The 22,959-nt window shown below is 36.7% G+C and overlaps 1 protein-coding gene across 1 annotated transcript in view; it reads right to left on the bottom strand.

The window, feature by feature from the left end:
* Window positions 1-22,959, bottom strand: part of LOC126473293 (opsin, ultraviolet-sensitive) — a 77,468-nt gene that overhangs the window by 20,243 nt on the left and 34,266 nt on the right. Inside the window, exons 2-5 of the mRNA XM_050100258.1 lie at window positions 10,068-10,247; window positions 4,870-5,085; window positions 1,642-1,772; window positions 222-394 (exon numbers count right to left, since the gene is read on the bottom strand). Of these exons, the coding sequence (XP_049956215.1) occupies window positions 222-394; window positions 1,642-1,772; window positions 4,870-5,085; window positions 10,068-10,247 (700 nt within the window). The remainder of the gene's footprint in view (window positions 1-221; window positions 395-1,641; window positions 1,773-4,869; window positions 5,086-10,067; window positions 10,248-22,959) is intronic.

Here is a 22,959-nt window from a genome sequence, read left to right as displayed (position 1 = left end):
ATGTGGGTTTTAAGGGAGAGGGTAAGGAGTCATTCCAATCCCGGGAGCGGAAAGACTTACCTTAGGGGGAAAAAATGTTTGTGTGCCTGTCGACCTGCCAGCACTTTCATTTGGTAAGTCACTACATCTTTGTTTTTAGATATATTTTTCCTACGTGGAATGTTTCCCTCTATTATAAATAAATATTTTTGTTTACTAAGCTATCTTATCAATGTACATACCTGTTCTCGAAGAGATTTCTCATGGCTTACAACATGGCTAACAATTTGAGAGTAGAAAAACATGATCAGGCTCATGGGAATTACATATGAAAACACGAAGATTGTTAGAACAAACATTTGATTGCTTGGTGAGCTGGTTAGGTAATCAAATGTGCAGCTAGTAAGGTAGCCCTCTGTAAATAAAGAACATATGATATAGCTTTCCTGTCCATAGTGATGAAGAAGTTAATAAACAAAAAGAAAATTAACATCATACCTTATAATAATAATAATACCATAACTGCAGCAAGCAAGCGCCATTACAATATTTTATTTCATTGTAATAGCTGCATAAGTGATAGTAACACTTTTCTTTTTTGTGGCTATCTCTCTTTCCTCTCTGACAAAGAAACTAACATTTCTGAAAATTAGTAGTAGTTTTCTCATAAAAAAAAAAGAAAAAAAAAAGAACTGGAATTTTGCCTCCTGGGGCTAAGCACGAATAACCATTTTGTTCCTGGTAGTTTTAAATTTTCTCAAGTGTGTTCTCCTTTCGATACAATGTGATATAGTCTCCATGGTTTCTCAGATACAGCTATTTCAAACCTGTGTGTGCCATACTGGACAGCTGAATTAATCTGTTGCTGAAGTATTTGGAGAAAATCTTTCTGACAACAAGGACAGAAATGCACAACCAGTATTCTACATATTTCTCAGCCTATTATACTATACCTCAATGAAATGTATTTGTGTGTTTAGTTAGTCATGGTGATGTTTTGCAGAATTATTTGATGCTGGAAGTCTAAATAAAAATAATTTAAACATGGGAGTAATTGCTTGCTTTCATTAAAATATGCTTATGCATGTGTCAAGGGAGAATACTAAACAAATACTTGGTAAGATAGCTGCTAACATCATTTAATTCAGAGTGATGATGACAGTATGACCACAAGTTTTGATGGGTAATTGGAAGGAAAACACAATAATTTACGATCTGTTGTAAGCATCATTCCTGCATCACAGGTCATTTCCAATTGATGTAGCTGAGAAACCATTGTGAACAGAGCATATACTATTAAATTTTTCCTTTAGGAGGAATACTCATAACATTTGTTAACAATGCTCATCTGCAAGCAATATGAACTATATTCACAGTGAATAAATGGACACACATACACTTCTCTACTGTAGAGTACTAGCTGATGGTAAGGCCAAACATATGTTTCATATTTTTTGCTGGCACAGCATCCTTCTTAATACAACCTTACAAGGACAGAAACATGTTATGTTCAAATTCATTAAAATGATCAATTTTAAATGTGAAAACAGACAAGTATGTATTTAACAACATATAAACAAGTATAATGTGATATGATACAAGAGGCAAGTGTACTAAATGAATCTCTGTAATTTATACCACAGGAAGCATTGAATGGTTTACCTGGTGCAAATCTGCTCCATATTTCAAGAAGTGGCACTATCGCCCAAGGTAGGGTGTAAGCCCAGATGAGTAGTACAAACAGAACAGCAGTCCCAGTTGTTAGTTTACCATCAAATGGCCTTGCTATTACCCTACAGTAAAAAAATTACACCTCTCTTATTTTTTAAATATCATATCATTACAAAAGAACTGTGTGAATGTTTAGAAAGTTAATACTAATTATTGTACAGTTCCCAGATATTATCATCAGTCTTTTATCTGGCTTATGACTGCTAATATAAAGCAAAACATGAACAGTTTTTTTTCTTATCAGAGACTGCTACAAGTTGTTAACAACACAGATTTCTCTAGAGCAATTGCTTGGATCATTAAAACTCTGCTAAATTGAAGAAATATGGAAATGGACTAAGAACACAATACTTTTAGAAATCATCCAGTGGAACACTTCAGAAACTGGAAACATAATAGATTTGAATTACCATTCACCAAAACAGGACCCAAACTTGTAACCACATCTTGAAATATAACTACCTCAGTTAGGTTGTAACAATGTATTTCTATAGCTTATCTGCTCACTTTTTTGAAATTTTAGTATAATTTTTGTAGACAAGTGACATTTTTTATTATTTTTTACTTTATTTTATAATTGGCAGTATTAATAACGACTGTTAAAAATACACAAGTATGACTACAGATCATTGTCATTCCAACCTACACTCCAAAAAGATATAGACAGAAAAAAAAATTGTAAGTGTTCTGTTCTCTTTTTCTCTGTGCTCCTATGACGTCACACATGACATCATCATTATGCCATAGGATGAAGGCGATATCCCATATCACTAGACTCAGTTGATCTACCCTGTCCCCGGGCTACCCTACAGATCTGTCACTGCAACCTGCATTAAAAATATATGTACATATGCAAAAGAATATTGTCAGTTTTCTGTGCTCTTTCTGTTTGTGCATGTAAGACATCACATCCCATAACATCATTATCCACAGAACAAAGTTGACAGCTGGTTTCAGTCGACCTGCGTGGAACTCTTCATTGTTTACATTTCACTAAAATTTCAAACTGTGACTTTTACGTAAAACCACAATATTCATGTGGGTAAGTGGAGAAGCCCACTGTAAGTCATATAAACTCAAAAACAATATTTGTATTTCACAATTGATGGCATCTTTCAGGAAGCCATGATATACAGTTGTATAACACATAAGAAGTACAGTCTTGATCACTGTCTTTTCTATTTTTTAAATGATGATTAGTTTTGATCTGACTGGCAGATCATCTCCATGTCTAAGTTTTATCTTTTATTTTGTTGTACACCAGACATATTGAAATGTATCAGGTTTACTATTTTTTATTTTAATAATTCTTTTTATTTTATAGTAGGAGAACCTTCTTTACACTTTATAGTGTACTTGCACTGACTTGCGTATGTCGCACGATTCCTTATGTAACCTTTCCCGTTGCATCCTCTGTACCTTTTGTCATAGTTTTGTGATCCATTCTTACAACTATTGATTAACAGCACCTTACAGTACTGTGGATGAATAAGTTTGTGGTGTTTTAATATTATCTGTAGTACCTTGTCAGTATTTGAACCCATGAACAATAATAATAATAATAATAATAATAATAATAACTGTAAACACCAATCCAGAGAATGTTTTTAATTCATTATGAAATTAGTAATTGAAAAAAATGTATAAATTTGAATATATCAAGACTATTTTGTGAGAGAAAACATGTTCTAAGGTGAAAGAACCAGGCTAAGAAAATGTAATAAGAGGAATTATGCAAAAATTATTTAAAACAATGAAACTAATTATGATGAATTTCTAACAATGAAAGATTATGAACTGCATATTAAGAAAATGTAAATATATGAGTGGCAGAGGTAATGAGGTCTTGTTGCTGGTCTTGTCTTGTCTTTAGTGCCTATTGTGATGTTGAACATCATTCTTTAAAGCACAAATGGTATAAAAAAAGTGTCCTGTTATTGAGTGAGGCAGTGGAACAACACGTCTTGATACGTAAGATAAATATTTCAGAATTACCTCTAACATTTCTTTCTACTCATTGATGTAGTATTGCTTTTGTGCTCCAAAACTCACCTTGCTGAATAAATTATTTCTAAAATTATTAATTTTGTAGTATATACTCTTTTTGATGTTTAGATGACACACATTAATAATGTAAATTTGGTGTATCTCTGACATTAGTGTTTTACATGGCGTATATCATGTTTAGCGTATACATAAAGTGAGATGGTCCCTCATGATATGGGTTAGCTTAATATTGGTCTGGCCATAAAATTTATTATTGTGACATTAATCCTACTTATGAATATTGTAAACCACCTATGATATAAGACACAAATTATTAGGAATTAAAAACAGTATATGATATTATGTCAGGTGAACATGCAGGCCCATGGAAATAGCTGTTCCTGACATGTTTTGAAGGAGATTTGCATAAATCTCACCACTTGTGGCCAGACATCATTCTGCTGAAACATGCAGGTGGAGTCACCTACCTAGGGGTAATAGATTAGGCTCTAAAAGTTTCTTGATGAAGTTGTTGTCATTCATATTGCTCTCAATATTTATAAGTCAAAATTTAATGTTGGATCCAATGGCTCATCAGACAATCACACTTTGGCTTTTTCTCGTATGCCACACAATAATATCACCAGACTACAGTGGTGCAGTGGTTAAGACAGATGACTCATTTTCAGAAGGAGATTTAGATTTTCTATGGCTTCTCTAAATTACTTAATTTCAACACCAGCATGATTCCTGTGAAAAGCCCATGACCCATATCACGATACGGTCTTGTCCAGTCTGAAGTCATGCTCCATATCTTAAAGACTATTTTGTTGATGAGTGTTCACGCCTAATCTTCTTTACATTTTATCCCATTTTTGTGATTTGTATTACTGAAACAGTTCATAATGTATAAAAAAACTCTGTCCTCTCCCAAGAAACCAAAATACTGTTTTTGCAAGGAATGACATAAAATATATGTTACTGCATTTCAGAATTGATAAGCTTTAATCTAAAACAAGGTTTTAGCTGTTTTTGGTGTAGCCCCATATCATAATTATTTAAACTTATTTTAATGCTTTATATCAGACAAATATTTTTGAAACATAATTATCAAAGCTTCTTGTTTTCTGTATATCTCAACTCCAATTAATACATTTTAAAAATATTTCTTACCTGTATCTGTCATATGCTATAGCTGCATTAGTTGTAGCAGCTCCAATCCCAGATATTGATCCTATAAATGCAAACACTTGACATCCAAGATGTCCTAAAGCATATCCAGTGTTGAATGAATTGTAGATGAAGATAGGTGTTTTCAGCATCATTAGAAAATCACAGATTGCCAAATTGACTACAAACATGTTCGATGGTGTGCGTAATGATTTTGCACTGAAAGAGAAATATGTTTGCAAGTCTGTAAAACAAGTCTTTATTAAGACAACTAACATAATTACTGGAAAAACAGCCTGATTGTACTTAATTTAGTAAAATAATATTAAATAGCTATTAAGCTACTGTTTATCAATAATTACATGGGTTTTTTATGATATCTAAAATGATATCATTTTGATTTCTTCCTTAATGAATTGTTACTCTATTGACTTTCAGAGCCACCCTCTTTCTGCCAGCACCCTTGTTAAAAAAGAAGATGGAGGAAATAACAGAGATTTTGGGCACCATCTTGCCTCTGCAATTGCAATGATCAAAAGCAGTAGGATGCAGAAGGAAATGGAAACTACTACACTAAAGACACATAATACATATTCAGATGCAATGTGACCAGTAATCATAAAAATGTCATGAAAATATGAAGGGCTTATTTCAATAGTGGTGCAAGTCTATTTTTGTTCATATTGAGATACAGAGTCCTAAAGTTAAATGAGCACTGAAAAATCTGCAGTTGAGATACCAGAAATATTCAAGCATATGGCTTCTTGCTAGAGATGAACTTTTCTTTCTGTTTGTTTGGCTCATCAATTTCAGAAGTGTTATAGACAGAAAAGTGGAGGTAATGGACTTGTACCACTATTGAAATAAGCCCTTCTTATCTCCAATGGCAAAAGTTTCCAGCTTAGTCCACCATTTGAATTCTGAGAAGGTCTGCCAAGTCAGAAAAGACCAAGACAAAAAGATTCAAACATTAATGAACTGGTAACAGTATTTGGGAGAAAATGTGGAGTATCAAAAGTCTGAATGTAGTATGAAAGCTAGAAAATCTGAAATGGGGAATGCAAAGACTGAATCTAGATATAGTAGGGACCAGTTAAGTGAAATGGAAATGGGATAAAGATATATGGACAGATAAATATAGAGTAATATCAACAGCATTAGAAAGCAAAAGGGAACTGCTTATTGCCTTGAGTGAGGATGAAATGGATGTCTCTTTGGAAGGTGTAGGGTCAAAGTTTAACACAGCTTTGGAATACTTGTGGTAAAATAAGGCAGAGGGAATACATAATTCATAGTTGTAGAATCAGTGAGGGAAGTGGCAGCTAAATGATTATACCAGTAAATGAGTGTCATCAACACAATCCAAATTATAGAAACAGAAGATAAATGCAAGAACTATCACACAATTAGCTGGACAGCTAATGCATTCATGTTGCTGACCAGAATAATATACAAAAGAATGGAAAAGAGAATAAAGAATCTGTAGATGATGCTCAATCTGGCTTTAGGAAAGGCAAATGTACTTAAAAAGGCAGTTTTGACATTACACTTGATAATCAAGATGCCTTCATAGGATTTGTTGACCTAAAAAAATGTCCAACAATGTAAAACAGTGCATGATGTTTGAAATCCTCACACAGTAGGTATACACTACAGGGAAAGATGGACAATATACAAAAATCAAGAGGGAACAATAAGTATTGAAGACAAAGAGTGAAGTACTCAGACTTATATCAAAAAAGCAATGTAGGAAATAAAATAAAAGTTTCGCAAGTGTGATTATAATTCATAATGACAGGATATCATGATAAGGTTCATATATGGTATTGCTGTGCTCTCTGAAAGAGAGGCAGGATTATAGCAGCTGTTGAAAAAAGCAATGTAGGAAATAAAATAAAAGTTTCGCAATTGTGATTATAATTCATAATGACAGGATATCATGATAAGGTTCATATATGGTATTGCTGTGCTCTCTGAAAGAGAGGCAGGATTATAGAAGCTGTTGAATGGAGCAAACAATTTACTGATGAGAAAAAGATGGCAAGTGCCTTAACCAAATTTTCCAGAAACTTCCCTCAGTGGAAGAGGGACCAAAATAAGTGGACATGTATCACAGCTTATCTGTATATACTCAGCCATTCCTGAGAAAATTATGGCCAAAGTTTTTGAAGTACTTTATGTGCTTTTTATCAAGTAAATAGTGCACTCAGAGCTGTTGTGCATTAGTTAGCATCATGTCTTCACACTTTTGCACCCCATATTCAAAGCATTATCATCATTTTTATTTTTGTTTACCATTTATTTACCACTGTCCATAGAAATTGACTACACAAATGTTTTCCAATGTACATTGAAATAATATTGTTCTTATTCATCTGTTGAGTGAATTAATAGAAAAAACAATAAATGGAAGGACAAATAATTTGAAAATGTTTTTGGTGAAATTCATGTAGTGTATCTTGATTCACCATCCAAGAGAATGTACCAAATCTTCCAGAAGAATAAACATGAAAATAAAATATCTTAATTAAAATTTGATACAAGAATGAAATATAAGAATATAAGGATTTAAAAAGATAGTATAGCCTGACAATGCCATACACACATATCATGTAATAAATGTTCTATGCTTATTGTGAAACCCAATTGTAATTTTACTATTAACATAAAAACTCAGTTGTAATTTTACAATTAATATAACACTCTTGTATCCCCTAACTTGACAAGAAACTTTCATATAGTAGCCTTCTATGGACGTGGGTAGATAAAGGAAAAAATAAAATAAATAAAAACAATAATCAGGTTTCGAACACAAGACACAAATGTAAGAGGGTGCAATGCTAGCTACTGTGCCACCAGTTGAGCTACGCTTATTGCATGCTGAAATGCATGAAAAGTACATTGAAAACTTTGACAGTCATTTTCTCAGAAATGTTTGAGTATCACTGGATAAGCTGAGTCATGTGTTCAGTTATTTTCATTCCTCTGGCACTGAGCAAAGTTTCTGGGAAATCAGGTTATGGCACTTGACATGTTCTCTTCATGAGTATCGATTATGAACTGAGACTAAACCAAAGACAAATGAATGTGTCAAGGACCAGCAGAAATGAGACTAGCAATAAACCTAATGTGAAAATTGGGTACTAGGTATATAACAAAGTGAAGAAAAACTTCTACCTTGGAAGCAAAGTAACACATGAGCAACAAAACAACAAGCAAATTAGAAGCAGACTAACACAGGAAAAGGGAGAATTCACCAAAAGAAGTCTACCAGTAACAAACTGTAGCCACTATGTAGTTCCATTCTATTAATGAAAGACTCGTTCGTATTCTTAATGTTCAACTTTATTGTGAAGCAATGAGCCAGACATTAACAGAGAACATCTAATACAAAAACAAACACAAAGCAAAGAGTAAATGATTATGTGCACACTAGAGTCTTAGCCGCTGCCCCTGTACTGTGCACATGTAACTACTCGTCAGCGTGCCCCACAAAACATATGAGAAAGAAATTTCAAAGAATGTACATATGCATCACTGCATTCTACGAAAGTGAATCAGGGAGTGTCGGAAACTGAGAAAAGAAGAGGCTCAAGGCATTTGATAAGTGGTATTACAGATGGATGTCGATAATTGAATGGACTGGGAGGATCAGCAATGAGAAGATTTTTCACAAAATTGATGAATAAATAAACGTATATAAAAGACTAACTGCAAGAAGAAACAGGATGATTGGACTTGTAGTAAAACATCAAAATCATGGACTACAGGAATTTGTAGAGGGCAAAAACCACAAGAATGATAAAAATATGATAAAAAATTACAGGTAGTTTGGAAATGACTGGGACCATTTGTATGTAGTGTGTTTTCAGATAAGAATTTAATTTCTCAAAACTTATCAACATTTCCCGAAGAATAGTTAATTCCTTTTAGCTGCTCAGAGTTTATTATTCTTTAGCATTTTTGGTCCTTTGTGGCCACGTTGTGGGACAACAAGGATTTACTATAATTCTTACAACAGAAGTCCATTTCAGATTTTTTATACACAATTTATGGAATAAAATAATGAAAATAAAATTTGTAATAAAAACTTTGGGGTAGTTAGTATTCTGATCGTCACTAGAGTAGCATAACATGTTTACTGGCTATTTCTTTCTATTAACATTCCATACAATCTTAAAGAAGAATGAATGCTTTTAATGATTTATTTAAGTGTATGAAAAGCTAAGAAGTCACATGTTTCACCATAAGCCGCAACTACAAGATTTGACATTATCTATGTGGTACTTGAAGGTGAAATGTAATCCCTCTAAAATAATATAAATCCACAAAACGGCAAAATTAAACAGAGACGAAATTTCTCATATTCAGTGGTAGTTCGCCCATGTCTTCTTTAGACCATAAAATTGCTGCTTGCCATATGAGTAATCAAACTGTCATTTTGAGTACTGATAGTGTGCTACCATTCATAGTTTTCATAACAGTTTACGTATGTTATAAGTGCATTGTATGTATTAATTAATATTTTGAATTTTTTATAGATTCCAGAGTGTTAAAATTTGTAAGTAAAGAAAATCAAATTTCAGATTTCCATATTTACTTTTAGACAATTAATTGTAATTAGTTTTTCATACTCAGAAATTAAGCATTATAATCTTTATTACATAAATACTGGTGCTTTAATGCACAAACTTGCAGAGCATCCTATTAACACAGAGTTGATCATGCAATTTGATTTCTCTAAACATGACATACCCTTAAGGATCATTGAGAACAAAATTATTGTTGAATTCTTTGAATTGGCAATAACAATTTTGCAGAAAATTTAACTGCACCCTACACTCAAAAAGTAAATTGAAGTTTTACTTAAATGAGGGAAAGAGCAGTACGGAATAACATCAATATGGAATTGATAGATTGGTACTCACCACATAGAGAACGTGTTGAGTAACAGACAGGCACAATGAAATAGAACACTAGTGGCCATGTGTGTATGAGTCATTACTGTGTGCTAGGATGAGAGTTCTACTTCTGAAGAAGAACTTTGTCCAAAAGCTGAAAATATTTGTAATGTTCTTTTTCACTGTGACTGTATGCAACGCAATGCCTCCTCTGTGCAGTGAGTAATAATGTATCCTTTCCATATTGTTGAAGTTTTAGTTAAATAGATATGAACTTTGAATTTCATTGTTAGATCTTACCTGCTGAAGATCCAAATGACAAGGCCATTGCCAAGGAGAGCAACCAGCATGAACATAATATACAGTAGGCCGAGCACATAGTTAAGCAATGGGCTAGGTTCAGGGTAGGATAGCCAATGGTCGGGGATGTGGATTAGCTCCTCAGCAGGCACATTCCACCCCAGTAGCCGTGGTGCAACCCTAAAACAGAAAATGCACTTTTTTAAACTTTATATATAGATTATTCATGTAGTAAATGAACTGTGTTCTGAAATTTTTATCAGAGGAATACTTTACTTGAAAGCACAAATAATTACAAAAAATGAGTATCCACTAATTCTACTGCTTCAGTATTTTAAATAACAGAACTTTAATGCCTAACACTGAAAAATCAAAACAACTTAATTTCAACCAATTCCTAACCCATTCATTAATAGGGCAAGATAAAGTACAGTCAAGAATACTGAGAGAGGCTCCATAGTCATTTATAGATTATATACTCATGTACAGAAAAGCGCAGGACGGCTTTAACTAGAGATAGGACATTCACATTCACAGGCATGTACAGTAGTATGTTGTGCAGAAATGATCAGCATTTGAACCAAGTAGGCTCATGGGTTCAGGGTCAACATCGATATAGCAGTGCAACGCCATCCACCAGTAAAATGCGCCTATGGCTCTCATTGTCACTATAAGCTGAAGGTAATGGATCAGTGTGACTTGCTCAGGTGTGCAATATACCTCCCAGATGTATGCATGAACTGTACCATCTAATCAGTGAGATTGAAAGAGGACGCATTATTGGCATGACAGAATGTGATGCATGCACCCAACCAGGAAATTGCTGCTCATGTACGACCAAGTGTTTGCATGTGATGGTTGTGCACAGAATGGTTCACAGAAGGCCATAGAACATGACAAGATGGGTGAGTTTGGACCACCCAGACCACCCCCTGAGAAGATTGACCCCTCATCCTAATGGCACTGCAGGACAGATCTGTGTCGTCCTCAGCTCTGGCACAACAGTGGAACAGTGGAACATCATACACTATCAAGGGTGCCATTTATTGTGGCAATGGTGGCTGCATTTTAGTTTGCCCCAAACAGGGCGAGCAGCGCCACAGTGACTGCATTTGCACAAGACATACAGCACCAACCTGAGGCCTTACAGTGTGGGGTACTACTGGGTGCAACCAAAAATCACAGCGGGTGTGTGTCTATGGTACTGTGACCATTGTGACCTACGTGAATGACATCCTGTGACCTGTAGCCATATCCTTCTGCATAAACCCCAGATGCCATTCTTCAGCAAATTAATGTACGACCACATGTTGCTGCACAAACACATGCCTTCGTGGTGTCACAGGATGTCAGCCTTTTTCCCTGGCCTGCCAGATCACTAGACTTGTCACCAATCAAAAATGTGTGGGATATGGTGAAACGATGGGTGCAGCACTGTGACTCAGCATTGACCACCACAGATGAACTAGCATGCAGGTGAATGTAGCGTGGATGGCTATACAACAGGACCATGTTTATGCCTTATGCACGTCAATGCCATCATGCATGGAACAAGTAATCAGGGCCCCTGGTGGACCCTGTGCCTACTAGGCAACAGGACACATGATGAACCAAGGTGACTGAAATGCTAATCGTTTCTGCAGAACTTGCTAATATACAGGGTGTTTCAGAAAGGACTTTACAACTTTTTAAAATTCACATAAATTAATTCATAGTGCCTACAGAGGTGATTGTAGTGTCAGTTTGTAGGGAAATACATTAAGCCTGGTCTTGCAAAGTTCACTAGTGCCAAACCGCACCATAAGGAGTGCTAGCAGAGTTGCATTAAAGATGGCTGCCTTCACAGGACCAAAGGTGCTAGCTGTGTGTCTTTTGGTTTGAAGAATCAAAGTTGGCAACAACAGCTCAGCATAATTTCCACACCAAGTACACTAGAGATCCTGCTAGTAGGCCTACAGTTTATGAGTGGCATAAATGTTTTGTAGGTATAGGGTGCTCATAAGACATGGGAAATCATCAGGTCATCCAAGCACATCTGACAACGTCATTGAACAAGTGAGGCAACATTTTGTAAACAGCTCTACAAAACAGACCGGGCATGCATCTCGCGAACTGCAGATCCTACATACAGCTGTTTGGCATGTGTTGAGAAACCATTTGCATTTGAAACTGTATAGATTGACGATAGTACAAGCAATAAAATACACTGATAAAATTCCTCACAAGAACTAAGTGCGGGTATGTCAAATCAATTACATGAGGATGAACATTTCTTAGACAAAATTATCTTTTGTGATTAATTGACTTTTCACTTAAGTGGCAAGTTTTGCACACATAACTGTAGGATTTGGGGCAGCACTCAAACATTGAAACATGTTCGTGATAACCCTAAACTGAATTGTTTTTTGTGCATCGAGCAAGAACAAAGTGTATGGCCCATCAACAGGATAGTGTCCTTGGATATGTTACAACAATTTTTATGTCACAGATCAATAAGGATGATCAAGAACGAAATATTTACTTCATGCAAGATGGTGCATCACCCCGCTACCTGGCTGATGTCTGGCATTTTCTCAGTGACTGCTTTCCACGTCAATGGATTGGTGGTGACATGCCAGTTGCATGGCTCTCACCTTCCCCAGACCTGACGCCACTCAAATTATTATTATTATTATTTTTTTTTTAATGGGGGTTCATCAAGGATATCATGTTTCTACCTCCTGAGCCAGCTTCTTTACCTGAACTTAGAGCAAGAATTTACACCACCACTGAGCAAGTTATACCTGTAATGATACAGTGAGTATGGGAAGAAACTGACTTCCGATGGGATGTGTGCAGGATAATCGACAGAAGCCACATACAACATCTGTAGTTTAAGGTGAAAATGCTTGATATATTTCCCTACAAAATAACACTAAACCCAGTTCTACACCCTCTTTCAATAAATTTATTTGAATTTGTAAAGTCCTTTTTTAAACATCCTGTACATATCCTGTGAATATGAATGTCTCTGGTCACTCAAAGTGTTCTGTTTTCTCTGAACAAGAGTGTATTAAGTTTTAATATGAGGTAAAGGCTCATTTAAATTTATTGCTCCTCCAGAATCTTATGAAGCATTATCTATTATCTTAATGAACATAGTGTTTTTAATGAGTAATGCATTGTACAGTATCAGCACAGAATTGCTGAAGCTGAAACTTGTCTCCACAGGAGCTTGCATTTCATAATGTATCTATGCACATACAGGGTGACTTTACTGCCTTTCTATTATGGTTTACATATCTTTGGATCCGCTGGAGCATGGAATTGCTGAGAGGGTTATTCAGTGAGAAAAAGAAAAGACAAATTAATGGGAGGGAGAAATAAAGCAAGGAATCTGTGTTTAACACAATTTCTCAGTGACACACCTTGGTTTCAGAAAGTCTTTATAATTTTAAAAGATGAGTGATGCAGTTAAATATGTCTCTTAAATGCAAAGGTGGTGGCTTTAACCAACCAAGAAACCAAGAAACTATTGTTAGTGTGATAGTAAAAATACTAAGTGGAATACAAAAAATCATATGATGAAAGACAACTATGATCAATCCATGGAATGTCAACACAGTTCTCAGTGAAAGACTTCAGTGATGATCATGTTACTGACTGCAGTTTTTACACCTAATAGTGAGACCTAACTGCACAGTTATCACAGATATTCGGTTGTCCTCTACACATTAGATATGGCTCTCCTGACTGCAGAGAATATATGAATTGTGTGAAAAAGATTTTAGGAGAGATGAAATTATAAGATCCAGAAATGAATGCTCACTGATACTCACTCACAAAGAAAGTATTGAAATATTTAATGGGACATGGAGTATCTGTAAGATAACCTAGATTTTATAGTAAGTGGAGCATTTATTGCAGCAAGCAAAATTGTCAGTCCTTGAAAGGTTGGAATTGATTCCAGTTGTGAACGTATTTAGAAGAGATCAATCAGCCAATATCTTAAATTAATAATCAGGTGTTTTATCACACCTTCAAATTGGTTACCAAGTGATTCTGTGCAATAGTTAAGACATTTGACTAGTATTTTTGAGCAGTGTGACTCAAATACCTTTCTTGCTATCCTGATTTCTCTAAATTACTTCCAGGAAATGTTGGTATAATTCCTTCAACAAGCCCATAGCATCTTTTCTTCCAGTCATCCTGATACAGTCTAGGCTACTACTCCATCTATGCTGACTAGTGCAAGGAATAAATTAATTAACGTTTTGTATACACATAGCATACTTACAAGATGTAGTGTACAGAGTGATCATGTGGGAACACTTGACGGAATTTATTGACAAATAAAATTACATGTTTTGTTTTATTTTTACACAAAATAAAATATTTTAATGATAAAGCATATTTATTACAAGTTAATTGTCCCTTTCTAAAAGGCTCCAGTAATGTTGTACCTTCAGTTTATGATGTTTTTTGTGTATTACCAGCCAGAGTTCAAAACCACCAAAAAACAACTACAGAAAGAATTCCTATCTATCTCCATGTTACATGCTAGACTGCAAAGCATATTCAAATCTCACGCAAACTATATGCTCTCTGTTAAGAATGACACTGGGGGCAATATTAATAATTTTAGTGATTAATAGACAATATTTTCCAATAGCTTCTAGGTTTGTCTTCTTCCATCCCCAGCACATCTCAGGTTCAGGATACACTTTCGTGTAGTACTGACTTCATTTATTGGTCCCTTTTCAAACCGCTTTGTAGTATTACCCTTAGAAATTAGAATGAAATGTCATGCTACAGAGGTTTACCCTTGTATCATATAATATGGTGCATTAGGTTTTTCTTTTTTCTCTTTCGATTACAGACATTATTGCATAGGTATTCACATTTAAAGAGCACTGCCATCCAGGACATGTGGTAATACCGTCAAAGTTGTGCTGTATTTCCTTCTGATGACACACCTGTGTGTATTTGTTTACAATATAGTTCTTATCAGTGCTTGATTTGTAAAGTGGGAGGTTCAGGGTACTGCGACCTTCCAGAGGCTGTTTTTGAAATCTAGACTTCTTAAAACATTATTTTAATGCTTTTCTGACTGATTTAAAAGTGTGAATACAACATTTGTTTTGCATTACTTCAACAGAGCAAAAGTTCTATCGTCTCGCATCTGAATATCGGCAGTTCTGACTTTTTCCATCAGAGGTACTGGTATAGCATACCATCACAGACCAAGTGCTGGTTCTTATTACCTCAGCAATAATCTATTATTAAGTAATTTCAGTGTTCTGCTGTATCCTACTTAACGTGAGTGTAAATGTTATGTAGGTCAAAAATTGCAATTTTGTTTTTTGAGCCTCTATTAGTATTTGGACTATGCTTTTTATTTCTGCAACTATTTCATTAAATTCTCAGGAAACACAGTTGCATCAGATCCCAGTCAAACACATATTCAATTACTAGTTATCTTGTGGACAACTGCCTCATTGTGGGATTGTGCTGCCAGCTCAGAATCTGCAGCATTTTCTCGCATGGATCGTAAATTTTTTCTCACAAAACTCTTTGTTTGTTTTATATTACTGCTGCCCACATGGACATATGACAACACAACTTATCACTGTGTTAGCTGAAGCAATAATGAAGGAATAGGTATGAGCTTGCAATGGTAAAACAACAATGGAATGGTACAAGACAATGTTATGTTTGGTTGGTGCACTTCATACAATGTGTGCCCCCATGAGGGTTAACTATGAATGAGCCTGAATGATTGCTTTGTTTCACATCCCCACAAAGTTTTACACTCAGGCATTTGTATGAGTTGATCAGTTCCCACTGTCAGTCACTAATACTGTAGTCATAGGATTCTATGTTTTTATCCCTTTCAAAAGTACATAATATTACTTCACTGAACATTTAAAGCAAGCTCCCAATCTTTGCATCACTTTGAAATCTTATCAGTATCTGACTGAATATTTGTGTAATGTTTTTCTGGCAGTTCTTCCTTATAGATAACTGCATCATTTACAAAAAGTCTGACATGATTAATATTGTCTGCAAGGTCATTAATATGCAATGTTAACAGCAAGGCTCATAACACAGTTCCTGCAAGCACACCAGAAGTTACTCCTACATCTGTTAATGAATCTCTATTAAAAATAACATATTGCACCTGCCCTACTAAAAAATCCTTACTCAGTCACAAGTTTCACTTGGTAACCCAAGTAATTTTACTTTTGACAATAAGCTTAGGTGTGGTACTCAGTCAAATGCTTTTCACAAGTCAAGAAATTCAGGATCTCTTGTGAAAAAAATGTGTGTTGGTTTCACATTATCATTGTGTTTTGGAATGCATATTGGTGAACATGGAGGAGGTAATTCTGTTTGAGACACCCCATTACCTTTGAGCTCAGAATAGGTTATAATATTCTACAACAATTAGATGTCAAGGATATCATATGGTAGTTTTATAGATCAATTCTGCTACTCTTCTTGTAGATGGGGTGATTTGTACTTTCTTCCAACTAATGGGCATAATTCATTGTTCATGGGCTCTATGATAGGTTATGGTAAAAACAGGGGTTAACTCAGTCAAAAATTTGGTATTGAATCTGATAGGGATATAATCATGCTCCAGAGCTTTGTTCAGTTTTAATGATTTCAGCAGTTTCTCAACACCTCTGATATACAATTAAATTGAGGCAACATGCCATTTGTAAAGTGTCACTTAAAAATTGAGTTCATTGTTTTTGCTTTTGGTTTCCTAGCTTCAAAATCTGTGCCTGTCTCATCCATGAGCATCCGGACGCTAACTTTTGGCATGACTGACAACTTTATATATGACTAGAATTCCTTTGGGTTTCATGAGAGATCCTTCAAAAATATTCTGTTACAATAGCCATTAAAAGCTTCATGTAATGCACTCTTGACAGCCAAATGTATTTCATTCAGCATCTCCCTTTGTATAGCCCTATCCTTCAATTTATGCATATTATGTAGTCTGTTTCTTTAGAAGTTTTTTTTTCAGTGACTGTATACCACAGATGGCCTCTCCCATAAGCAACTGATCTATATCTATCAAGGGAATAGTCAACTATTCCTCTAAACCCAAGGCACAGTTCTCCTAAATGCTCCTCTCCAGAACTAAATGTTTTGATTTCCTTATTGAGATGTGATACAACTGCCACTTTATGCAGTTCACTGAACATACAAATCCTTCTACTTGTTTTAATTGCCCTTTTTGCTATGGTAATCATTGTTGCTGCAACTGTCTCATGGTGGTTGATATCAGTTTCCCTACGAGCTTCTGAATAATCTGTTCTAGGTAATTCTGGCAGAACACATTTAGTAATGTTTCCCAGGATGTCTTATTTGCCCACCTCTTACAAAACAGGAGTTTTGTTGATTAATTGTTGAATGATTAAAGTCTCCTATACTGATAACAACATGAGAAATTTAAGTAGTAGTGAACTTAGGCTTTCTCTAAAGTTTCCATTTAAATCTGGAAATGAATCTAGTGGTCAATAGAAGGATCTGATTGTAAGTTTATTCCCATCCTTGATACTGAGTCTTATTCAGACAGTGCCACAATCTGTTTCCATGTCTCTATTGGTGGCTCTGAATTTCTTGTCTTTACCATTACCCTATCTTTTCGACATATGCTTCAACTTTCCTCAAAGGTTTCAGTGTCATTAATGTTGAGTTTTAACCAGCTTTCTGCAGTTAGTATTTTGTGAGCTCCACTGTTTTTGAGGAGTGGTTCAAACTCTAGCACTTTGTTGTGAATGCTCTGGCATTTAATAACTCTTGTCTGTTGGGGGCATTTCTTTGTGCCTTATACTGACACTGTGCCCCACAGCTATAATTATCTGGACTAGATGGAGAGTCACTTAATCTAAAAAAGTATCCTTGTTTGCACCCCACTAAGCAACAGTCTCTGATGTAGTACACACCTGATGCAGCCGGACACTACAATTCTGAACTCCATGGCACAAGTCCAGGAAGTCACACCCGAGCTTCTCACAAAACCTTTGAAGTCTCTGGTTCAATATTTCCACTTGACTCAGAACCAAGGGATTACAACCAGTTCTGGGAACAATGCTGCAGATTATGAACTTCACTGAAACTGTGTGAGCAAAGTTGGTCTTCTCAACCTTCTCTGCCAGTCACTGACAATGCTGTATGAGGCCCTCAGGCATACACACTGACTGCACCCCATGTTCCTTCCCAACCCTTGCTGCCATTTCCCTAATGGGTACCATTACTCAACATCTATCTGAACTGTTTACAACTGCATAAAATAAGCAGCACTGTTATATACATGGCCAACAGCTGTTCCCAGTTTCCACAATTACATTTCCGTCTCCCTGTTGTACAATTTCATCAGAACAGTAGTTTATCTTTTCTCCTTATGCAAACAAAACCATAATGGCTTGGTGAACTATATTCAGTTTTAAATTGTAGAGCAATTTCAGTAGACACAGAAGAACATCCCAATTTGATAAAATCTAGAAGAAAAGTGTAAAATTTTGAGTTCAAAAAATATTTCCTGACCAAGCAATGAAATGTGTAACCCATTTGGCATTGCTGCACTGTGACATCTCAAACAGGGGAGAAAATGGCCATCTTGTTTCAATCCTAGGCTGTTAAGTTAGGTCTATTGGCCAATTTGAGGGTGGGTTTTGAAGGTTTCGCACATCCGTCTAGTTTAATACTTGCTTTGGGTTACACTTTATACAAAGAAACTTTCATAACAAATTTTGTTCAGTTTTAACTATGTAATTCAACATTAAGAAACAGAAGACATGAAATTATTTCAATAAATCCAATGCACAATTTAGTAAGTGAACATGATATTGTAAGCAGCATCAGAGTTGTATAAGCACTTTTTTTAAAGTTTACTTCCTGCTTCTCCACATGTAAAAGTATCAATCAATAATATTTTTTCCTGATATCTAGCAAGATTTCCTCTGTTGTTCTGACTCTTTCTCAGTTTATGACTTTTAATTTCCATTGTCTACTTGACATTATTAATATACTCTTCAAATACACTTCATTTAGTGATATGAGCTGTAATTTAAGACTGTTAACCCACAAAGTATGCCAGCCACAACCACAATCATATCAATATTGTGAAAAGGCATACTTTGTAGATACTATTGAAATATGCTAACCTTTTAGGTATAAAAGTTTGTGAAACAGTCATAAAGTTCTAATTATCACCTCAAAAAATAAAGCTATGTAATTAATTTTTTGCTTGTTTAATGTAAATTTAATGTTTTAGCTTAGTTTATAATTAGAATTAACATACAGTAATGTAAAATCATTTCACTGTATTGCAGTTAAATTAAATTATATGTACATCTTTGAGTTCTCTCCATATCCCACAGACAAATCTGTTGGTTCCATGTAATATTAATAATGTAATGTAAAATGTGTATCTCTATTCTTGGTAGCACACCACTAGGGAAGACAAGACAAAATGGTGCAGCACAATAGTACAGGAGAGTATTGCACAATAATTCATTTTCTGCATTTTAAGTGGAACGGTGCTGAGGTGCTGAGATGGTAGAACTGTAGAGTGACAATGCATCATCATACAACAGTAGCTTCCAGTGTGACCAAACAAGACTCAAGGATGAATAATGAAATGGCAGATCATCTGTCTGTGAACAATCACAAAACAAGTGGAAGTCTTGGTGGCTGAAGAATGAAATGTCACAATTGAGGCATTACTGTAAAAAGTGATAATCAGTCATGGCTCAGTTTTCCACATTTTGGACAACATTTTGAACATGACAAAGATCACCACCCACTGGATTCTGTATCTGTTCACAAGCATTGAGAAAGCCTGCTGAACTGAGACAGCAGTGAAGAGAGTGCATCAGACCAATCCAGGGGACTTCTTTAGCCCCCTAATCATCATGGATGAGTGCTGGATGTATCATTATGACCCTGAGACAAAGAACGGAAGAAAGCACTGGAAACATGTAGATTAAACAATGCCAAAAAAGATGAAGACCAAACCATAATTGAGAACGGTGATGCTAAGTGTTTTTTATTGATGTTCATAAGGGACAACCAGTCTCAGGAACATACTTCCAAAATCTCATGATGAGGTTCTGGGAGGACCCAGCTCAATCTGTACAGAACATTGCCACATATACTTCTTCTTAGAGTTATCAGTTTTGTCTCACCTACACATTTTCCTGTTCTAAACCACCTAAATGACTCGATATTCCACACAGGTATGACTTGCGTCAATTCTCATGTGTTAACAGGGCAGCAGCAAATACAAACAGTCAATATGCAGAAATTTGCAACTGTTACACAAATGTACAAATGGTTAACGTGCAAAATGTTAGTAGAGAACTTTACGCCACTCACGGCTGTCACCTCAATCGGCGCGGCAAAAGTCACTTAGTGTCCATTATTTGTGAAATAATTGTAAATGCTAGGAACAATATACTCAAAACACACACATTCGAAGAATGAGTGCTCCACAACACAAGAATACTGCAGGAATTGGTATACACAGACGACATTGGACAAATGGGTGCTGAAAACACCAGCTAAAGCTGATTCTTACCAGTCTCCCAGTACATGGAAACAGACGAACTTGAATAAATGGATAGTGCAAAATACCAAACCCAATCTGTCAACTGATATTTCTTTTTTAGGGATAAGTGTGTAAGTGGTTCTGGAATTCAAAATTGGATTATTTACCATCAAAACATATGTAGCCTGAGCAACAAGATTAATAAGCTCTTAATTAATATCCAAGAGGCATGAGGTATAGATTGTGCCCATGTTATGTGCTTTTGTGAGCACCATGTTATGTCAGATATTGAAAAACTTGTTATAGACTATTACTGCTTAGCAACATCTTACTGTAGAAAATTTATAGAAAAAGGTGGAGAAGTGATCTATGTCAGAAACAGCATCACATGTAGTGTAATTAATGTGCTGAATTTTTCAACAGTTCAAAGTGTGTGCTATAGAGCTGGCTTTAAACAATTCTTACATAGCAGTAGTAGCTTTATACAGGACACCTTCAGGTAACTTTAGCATTTTTTTGAAACAGTTAGATGCCCTTTCAATATACATTTTTAAACTCAGTGGAGATGTCATAGTTGCTGGAGACTTCTATGCAAATTTCCTAATGAACTCCAAAGACAGAATAGATCTAGAGAACTTGATGTCCTCATACACTCCTGGAAATTGAAATAAGAACACCGTGAATTCATTGTCCCAGGAAGGGGAAACTTTATTGACACATTCCTGGGGTCAGATACATCACATGATCACACTGACAGAACCACAGGCACATAGACAGAGGCAACAGAGCATGCACAATGTCGGCACTAGTACAGTGTATATCCACCTTTCGCACCAATGCAGGCTGCTATTCTCCCATGGAGATGGTCGTAGAGATGCTGGATGTAGTCCTGTGGAACGGCTTGCCATGCCATTTCCACCTGGCGCCTCAGTTGGACCAGCGTTCGTGCTGGACGTGCAGACCGCGTGAGACGACGCTTCATCCAGTCCCAAACATGCTCAATGGGGGACAGATCCGGAGATCTTGCTGGCCAGGGTAGTTGACTTACACCTTCTAGAGCACGTTGGGTGGCACGGGATACATGCGGACGTGCATTGTCCTGTTGGAACAGCAAGTTCCCTTGCCGGTCTAGGAATGGTAGAACGATGGGTTCGATGACGGTTTGGATGTACCGTGCACTATTCAGTGTCCCCTCGACGATCACCAGTGGTGTACGGCCAATGTAGGAGATCGCTCCCCACACCATGATGCCGGGTGTTGGCCCTGTGTGCCTCGGTCGTATGCAGTCCTGATTGTGGCGCTCACCTGCACGGCACCAAACACGCATACGACCATCATTGGCACCAAGGCAGAAGCGACTCTCATCGCTGAAAACGACACGTCTCCATTCGTCCCTCCATTCACGCCTGTCGCGACACCACTGGAGGTGGGCTGCACGATGTTGAGGCGTGAGCGGAAGACGGCCTAACGGTGTGCGGGACCATAGCTCAGCTTCATGGAGACGGTTGCGAATGGTCCTCGCCGATACCCCAGGAGCAACAGTGTCCCTAATTTGCTGGGAAGTGGCGGTGCCGTCCCCTACGGCACTGCGTAGGATCCTACGGTCTTGGCGTGCATCCGTGCGTCGCTGCGGTCCGGTCCCAGGTCGACGGGCACGTGCACCTTCCGCCGACCACTGGCGACAACATCGATGTACTGTGGAGACCTCACGCCCCACGTGTTGAGCAATTCGGTGGTACGTCCACCCGGCCTCCCGCATGCCCACTATACGCCCTCGCTCAAAGTCCGTCAACTGCACATACGGTTCACGTCCACGCTGTCGCGGCATGCTACCAGTGTTAAAGACTGCGATGGAGCTCCGTATGCCACGGCAAACTGGCTGACACTGACGGCGGCGGTGCACAAATGCTGCGCAGCTAGTGCCATTCGACGGCCAACACCGCGGTTCCTGGTGTGTCCGCTGTGCTGTGCGTGTGATCATTGCTTGTACAGCCCTCTCGCAGTGTCCGGAGCAAGTATGGTGGGTCTGACACACCGGTGTCAATGTGTTCTTTTTTCCATTTCCAGGAGTGTATAATCTTGCTTCTGTTGTAAATTTTCCCACCAGAATAACTTCACGAACAAAATCATTAATTGATAATGTTTTCATTGACATAACCAAGATTGATGATATAGCTGTCAGGCAAGTCCTGAATGGTCTCTCTGACCATGATGGACAAAGACTCACCATTAACAATTCAAGTATTTGTGAGATTAATAGTGGTCCCAACTGGAAAATTACTAGGAAATCTACTGATGACACTACTGAGACCTTTAAATCACGTCTCCAAAATGGGGACGGGGTTC

This window comes from Schistocerca serialis, chromosome 4 (genome assembly GCF_023864345.2).
Source record: "Schistocerca serialis cubense isolate TAMUIC-IGC-003099 chromosome 4, iqSchSeri2.2, whole genome shotgun sequence".
NCBI lineage: Eukaryota > Metazoa > Arthropoda > Insecta > Orthoptera > Acrididae > Schistocerca > Schistocerca serialis.
The sequence above is the reverse complement of the archived record's forward strand: the minus strand, read 5'-3'. Positions and strand labels throughout refer to the sequence as shown.